A 7498-nucleotide genomic window follows, 5' to 3' on the forward strand; every position below is an offset into this window, starting at 1 on the left:
ATAGTAATATAATATTAATTGTATTACATTACATTATAAATTTTATTATATTACTAACTAAACGTAGCCTGTTTTAATTACAACTTCAATGAGTTGTATTGTTCATAAAAAGATGTCTCATTAAGGGAAATATTAAGAAATACAAGATTAAAAACAAAAAAAAAAATGACAACCTGGATTACTTCCATAGTTCAATAAGAAAATTAGGAAAGCTTTAAGAGCACAAAATCAGGTTTTTTTTAACATTTATTTTAAAGAGTTAGAGAAAATAAACTTTAAAGGTGGAATAGAAAAAAAAAACATTATCAATCAGGTAAATTTTAAATTTCCCCCGAGATTTGTTATTTTTTTGAAGTACCCTTAAAAATTCGGTTAATATTAGAATATCTCTTAAATTTTCGGTTCCCAAAAATATAAATAAACGGTAGAAGAGCTTGGCGAAGTCATTCCTCCCCTGTTCTTCCCATGGATCCTTTCCTCCCACTCCGCCACTGGCCGGAGGCGTCGTCGCCGCTCCTCTCATCCCCCGGCGGGTCCTCGGACCACCGTTCGCCCCGGCGGCTGCGTCTCCACGCCCTCCTCGTATCGTCAGCCCTCACATTGCTCGTGGTCGTGGTCGTGGTGGTGCTCGGCGGCGGCGGCGGAGGTGGGCACGAGACGATTACCACGCTCCGCCCCGGAAGCAGCGGAGCGGTCTCCCGCGGAAGGGAGGCCGGCGTCTCCGAGAAGTCGTCCGGCGGCCGGCTGTCCGCTGAGGGCGGCGGCGGCGGAGGAGATGACTCCTTCCAGTGGACCAACGACATGCTGCGGTGGCAGCGCACCGGCTTCCATTTCCAGCCCCTCAATAATTGGATGAATGGTTGGTTTTTTACTATTAATGGAAAATAATAATTAATGAATTTTCCTTTCCAAAATTAATTAATTTAGCAATTCTTTACGTACTAATTAAATCTTTCTATTTTTCATGTGCATGTTTCGCTCGTCAGACCCAAACGGTAAGAATGTCTAAGAATTTCAAAATAGTCAAATTATTCTCTGTTTTTTTTAAAAATAATTTATTTCGCTTGATCGGTAGAGTTAAAATATTTTTATTCTTAATATTGTGATTGTAGCGCCGTTATATTACAAGGGATGGTACCACTTGTTCTACCAATACAACCCCAGCGGTGCTGTGTGGGGCAACATCACGTGGGGCCACGCAGTGTCACGTGACCTGGTCCGGTGGCTCCACCTCCCCGTCGCTCTGTTCCCCGACCGGTGGTACGACGCCCACGGCCCCTGGTCCGGCTCCGCCACCGTCCTTCCCTCCTCCGGCATCCCCGTAATTTTGTACACTGGCTCCACCAACTCATCCTCCCAGGTCCAGAACCTCGCCGTCCCCACCGACCCTTCCGATCCCCTGCTCCGGCGCTGGTCCAAGGCCGCCGCCAATCCGGTCATCCTCCCTCCCGCCGGAGTTGGTCTGTATGACTTCCGAGACCCTACCACAGCCTGGCCGGCAGTCGACGGGGGCTCCTGGATGATCGCCATCGGCACCAAGGACGACTCCGCCGCCGCTCACGCCGGCGTCGCGCTCGTCTACCGTACAGTCGACTTCGTGAAGTACGAGTTGGTGCCCGGGGAGCTGCATCGGGTCGTGGGGACGGGGATGTGGGAGTGCGTTGACTTCTACCCGGTGTCGGAGGGGGCGAAGCACGTGCTGAAGGCGAGCTTGGACGACGACCGGCGGGATTACTACGCGATCGGGAGCTACGATGAGGGGAGGAACCAGTGGGTCCCGGATGACGCGGCGGCGGACGTGGGGGTGGGGCTGAGGTACGATTGGGGTAACTTCTACGCGTCGAAGTCGTTCTACGACCCGGCGAAGCGGCGGCGGGTGCTGTGGGGGTGGGTCGGCGAGGCCGACAGCGAGGCCGCCGACGTCCGCAAGGGCTGGGCGTCGCTCCAGGTACCGAAGACTTTTCAATCTACCCCCCGTAATGTTCTTTATTTTTTCAAAACACCTTCACCGTTAATTATGAACAGGGCATCCCTCGAACGGTAGAATTGGACGCAAAGACGGGAAGAAATCTGGTGCAGTGGCCGGTGGAGGAGGTGGAGAGTCTGAGAATGAGCAGCCAAAAATTCGAGAACATCAAATTGCTTCCTGGATCCTCAATCCCTCTCGACGTTGGCCCGGCCACTCAGGTACGAGATTAATGGTTCGAAGGGGGAAAATTTTGCGATGGTTTTGAGACCGTGCGGTGTGTCGATCGATAGGTGGACATGGAGGGTGAGTTCGAGATAGACGCGGCGGCAATAGCAGCGTTGATGACGGCGACGGCGGGTTACAATTGCAGCACGGGCGGCGGCGCTGCGGCGAGAGGCGCCGTCGGGCCGTTCGGCCTTGCGGTGTTGGCCGACGAGGCAGTGCTGGAGAAGACGGCCGTATACTTCTACGTCGCGAGAGCTGCTGACGGCCAACTGGCCACGCACTTCTGCCACGACGAATCCCGGTTTGAATATTTAGTATTTTGAAGAAATTCGAGGGGGAAAACAAAGTATTTATTATTTTTTTATTATAAATATTTATATTTGCAATTTATAAATTGATTAATGTAGGTCATCAAGAGCGAACGATATTGTGAAGAGTGTGGTCGGCAGCGAAGTTGCTGTGCTTCCGGGCGAGGCATTATCCGTCAGAATTTTGGTAAGCATCTTTTACTATTCTGCTCGCATTTCTTTTTAGGAAATTTACAATTTATTATTTTCCTTCTCTCCAAAACTAAAAAAAAAGAGCATAAAATAATATATTAAGATTGTTATTTAACACATATTTGATTATTTTGGTAGGTGGATCATTCGATAGTGGAGAGTTTTGCTCAGGGAGGAAGAACATGCATCACTTCCCGTGTATATCCAACTAAGGCAATTTACGACGCTGCGAAAGTCTTCCTCTTCAACAATGCTAAAGATGCCACGGTCACTCTCAAGTCTCTCACCGTCTGGCAAATGAATTCAACTTCGAATCAGAGCCCTAACTTTCATGAGACTAGAGATGCAACTATCGGTCCAGTCTAATGAAAGACTCAATTTTTTTTAATTATGCTAAAAGAAAATGAAAGACATGGACCTTAAATGACCATTAAATCTATTCACGGGCACCCATCGACATATGATTCTTCTTTGCATATAATTTCTTCTCCAATGTTACTATTTTTTGCACGTGATTTTTTCTACGACATTCTTTCTACCAAGGCACGGATCTATGGAACAAAAGGTAATCATAATCTTCTTCTTTGACCATCTTTTTTATCTTACAATACGTGACACTAATTGTAACCTAATTGTTTAACAAGGATCATTTGTGCGACCTAATCGCATCGATTCTAGCAATAGTTATCTCACTCGACGCGGGCTAGCGGTTGGCCTTTGTTTGTGTGACATAATTGCGTAGCATAGGGCTGTCACACGCTACCTCAGTCGCTTGTGCGAACTGCGACCTAATTGTATGGTGGTCATTACTTGTCGCCTTGCTATTACTTGTGGCCACCGCATTAATCTCAGTGTTACATGATATACTAAATGGGCTATCAATATTATCGATTGAGAAAGAAAAAGTTCGACAATTGAATTATACAAATTTAATAATTATTTTTATTTCTAAAACAACTAGACGAGTAGTGTTTAAATATTTATTAATTTTTTATTGATGTAATGTATTTATTTTTAATTTATTTATATATTTAATATATATGTCATTTATAAATTAAACTTTATTATTAATTATTATAGCAAAGAGTCATTTTTTAATATGCACTTTAGGTCCAGTCGAACACACAGGTATGACTCTGTTTCGAATCATCTCTATAACGATTAAGATCATCTTTTTCTCGTCATTTCATGTGATTAATTATTATCATTTAAATAATTTTATTCTAAATATTTGGATCTATATGAAGATTTTCTATGTTTTTTTTTACTTTTGACTGTTTAGCATTGATTGATGGAGATGTATCATTTAAAAATCGATGCAAGTAGATAATTAAAATAAAGATATACAAGGAGAAAAACCTAAGCGGGTGATTGATTTATGGAAGGAAATGGGATTAGGAATGAGATTTATTGAAGTAAGAACGGGAATGAGGAGTTTTGAATCCGTGGACCTCACCATTCCCATTTCCCCCATTTTACTTGGTAATGGCCAAATCTCATATTTGGGGGTTTGAATCCGTGGGCCTCACCATTCCCATTCCAAATATTAACATTCCAAACACTAACTTTCAATCCCTTTCCCATTCCTCATTTCCATTCCCTCCAACCAAACACTCCCTAAATAATGATTATATTCATAAAATAGTATTACATAAATCTCATTCAGATGATAATTTCCTCCTAATTGAATGATCTGATATACATGGAAGAGGGGTGCTCTAGTTATGACGTTGTACCTTTTGATTGAGGTGTCAGGTTCGAGCACCCCTCTGTAGAGACTCTTATCAATTAAGTGGTACTGTTCACCCAAAAATCCCTTCGGGGGTTTCTGATAAGGGACCGTTTCGGCAGTGGTGTCGGTCACTATAAAAAGTTTACCCATACAGTTTTTTTCAACCGAACCAGGGGTGCTCTGGTTATGACGTTGTACCCTTTGACTGAGGTGCCAAGTTCGAGCACCCCCTGCGCAGGCTCTTATCAATTAAGTGGTGTTGTTCACCCAAAAATCTCTTCGGAGGTTTCTGATAAGGGGTCGTTTCGACGGTGGTATCGGTCACTATAAAAAGTTTACCCATACAGTTTTTTTTACCCCACGAGTCATCCGAGTTGGTATGTGGTGGGATGTTTGCCACATGAGGTCGCGAGGTCGAAACTCAGGGTAGTCGGAGCGTAAATCCCCGGTCCCTGTACAACTCACCCCACCTGCCACATGCTCACTCAGGATGCTGTGATTTACCTCCCTCGTGATGACCTTGGGTCGGGTGCGGCAGGGGCGCTGGGGGTGAGCGATTTCGCCTTTTGTCACATGATATGCATAGAAGAGGCCCATAGAGATTTTTTATCCGATTAAATAATTTGATAATTAGACATGAAGATTTTTAAAGATTTTCGTAGAGGGTATGGAGGTGAGGTCGAGTAGAATTCTATTCATACCCGATTATATATATATAGATATATATAGAGTTTTAATATGTTGCGCACTGTTTTATGCGCGCTTCCGCTATGCGACTAAGAGTTGGTGCACTCGAAAGTGACCTGGGTGCCTTGATTTCGAATTACTTTTGGGTCTGGGAGCCTCGACTCACTCAGTTGCGCCTCGCATGTCACTATAAAAAAAATTACTTTTTGTGATAAATTTGGTGACTAAAATTGAAAAAAAAATCAGTGCAAAAATTGTTTGCGACAAAATTAGCAATGAAGTTTTTTTGTCACAGAAAACTCGTCCCTAAATATTTGCAACGAAAAAAAAAAATTTGTCGCAATTTCTATGACGAAAATAAAATTCGTCGCAATATTCGTTGCAAATATTTTGCGATGAAAAATGATTCATCGCATATTTTGCAATGAATTATTATATTCATTGCTGATTTTTGCGACGAAAATAAGAATTTGTCGCAAATTTTCCAACGAATTCTTATTTTCTTTACAGAGTTAGTTGGCAGCTCACAAAACTTAAACACTTCAATTTGCAACTAATTTTGATTTTACAACGATTTTCAGATTTGTCAAAGAATTCATCGTAGATTTTGCGACGAATATGAAAAGTCGTTGTAGAATCTAATAGTCATGTTTCGAGATATTATTATAGTTTTACGACGAAATTTTTTCGTAGCATATTTTATCGCAAATCTACGACAAATATGCAAATTTGTTACAGAATTAGTGACAAATCAGAAAATTCGTCGCAGATTCTATGACAAATTTACAAATTCGTCGCAGAATCAGCTACGAATTTGCAAATTCATCGCAGATTTGCAATAAAATCTGCGACAAAAAAACTTCATTGCAAAACTGTAATAATATCCTGAAACATGACTATTAGATTTTGTGACGACTTTTAATATTCGTTGCAGAATTTGTGACGAATGTGTAAATTCATCACGAAAATATGTGACGAAAATGATAATTTATCACATAATCTAATACTGTTTTTTCTTGCCATCCAGAATTTTATTATTTCTATATTTAACTTGATGAATACACAAATATGTATCTAATAAATACACATCCTATCTAGCCCATCATTTCTAACAATAAAACTATACATAAACCAAATCACATTTTATATATATCAAATCCAAATATCACAAAATATCCATAAAATTCAAACATTATATGCATTAAAATGAAAACATCATCTAATATCCTTACAATCCAAACATATGATACGTCAAAATATAAACATCACAAAAGATCCAATATCCTTACAATCCAAACATATGATACGTCAAAATATAAACATCACAAAAGATCCAATATCCTTACAATCCAAACATATGATACATCAAAATACAAACATCACAAAAGATCTAATATCCATGCAATCCAAATATCATAAGAAGTTCTAAACCATCCATACATCAACAAATTTCCAAACATCACTAAATCTTCTCCATCTTCTTCTAATATCCTTTTTTCCCGCATCAAAATAAAAATATAAACAATATCAATGATTACAATAAAGAAATTACTATATATGAAAAAAAATAATTTTTAGTTACTTTAACATTGTTTTTCATTGTGACTGACCAATCTTGTTTCAAAAAAAATTAATAGTATTAACAAAAAAAAACGTTTACAATCAAATAACTAATATTCAAAAATACTAATTATGAGATAAATAAAATTCATACAAGAAGATCCATCGCCGCCATGTCACCATCATCGCCAATATCACTAAAATCAGAAGGAGTGGAACTTAACTACAGATGTTTCATAATTAAATTTTGTTGTTGGCACATAGCTCTCATTTCTTATTGACTAGCTCTCATTTCTGCATCTCTAGTTCTTCTTTCTTCATCTCTTTCTAATATTATGCCCTTTAAATTGATCTGAGTCGTGACTGCTGCTGGGTGGAAAAGGATTTACGAGAAACTCTATGATTTTTGCTTAAAGAACTCATTCCCAATATTCTTCCCCCTTTCTATCCCCCACCAGCCTCCAGCCATAAATCCAAATTATTAACAACAGATACTCAGTTTTCTCACTAGCACATGAACTTCTATGTGCTATCTCGAGTTCATCGTATTTGTCCTATATTGTAATTATAAAATTAAAATAAATTTATTGTAACAATAATATAGAAACACATAATTTTAATTAATCCAAACCTTTATTGCTTTTGCTCTAGCCCCGCTCCAAGACTTGTCCTTTTTTGTAAAAGTTTTGGTGAAAATTTCTATGAATGAAGGTTCTTTCCCCATATCTTTGGTCTAAAAAAACATGATTAAAAATAATAAAATAGTGACAAATTAAAAAACTATTGAGAGAGTTAAGAATTAGTAGAAAAGTTAAATATTTACCA

At 39.8% G+C, this 7498-nt stretch overlaps 1 protein-coding gene across 1 annotated transcript; it reads left to right on the plus strand.

The window, feature by feature from the left end:
• Positions 1-442: 442 nt before the first annotated feature.
• Positions 443-3219, plus strand: LOC122052609 (beta-fructofuranosidase 1-like). Its single transcript, XM_042614213.1, has 7 exons — positions 443-859; positions 987-995; positions 1113-1948; positions 2026-2187; positions 2260-2495; positions 2602-2689; positions 2833-3219. The coding sequence occupies exons 1-7, from the start codon at positions 466-468 to the stop codon at positions 3058-3060; spliced, it is 1953 nt and encodes a 650-aa protein (XP_042470147.1). The 5' UTR covers positions 443-465; the 3' UTR covers positions 3061-3219.
• The last annotated feature ends 4279 nt before the right edge of the window (positions 3220-7498 follow it).

Source organism: Zingiber officinale, chromosome 3A (assembly GCF_018446385.1).
Source record: "Zingiber officinale cultivar Zhangliang chromosome 3A, Zo_v1.1, whole genome shotgun sequence".
Lineage (NCBI taxonomy): Eukaryota > Viridiplantae > Streptophyta > Magnoliopsida > Zingiberales > Zingiberaceae > Zingiber > Zingiber officinale.

What these genes read in the sequence shown, in the direction of transcription:
- LOC122052609 (XM_042614213.1), top strand. Translation starts at nt 466, where the DNA reads ATGGATCCTTTCCTCCCACTCCGCCACTGGCCGGAGGCGTCGTCGCCG. An exon ending in AGGGCTGGGCGTCGCTCCAG is followed by an intron (nt 1,949 to 2,025) that starts GTACCGAAGACT and finishes AATTATGAACAG; the next exon opens with GGCATCCCTCGAACGGTAGA. An exon ending in TTCTGCCACGACGAATCCCG is followed by an intron (nt 2,496 to 2,601) that starts GTTTGAATATTT and finishes TGATTAATGTAG; the next exon opens with GTCATCAAGAGCGAACGATA.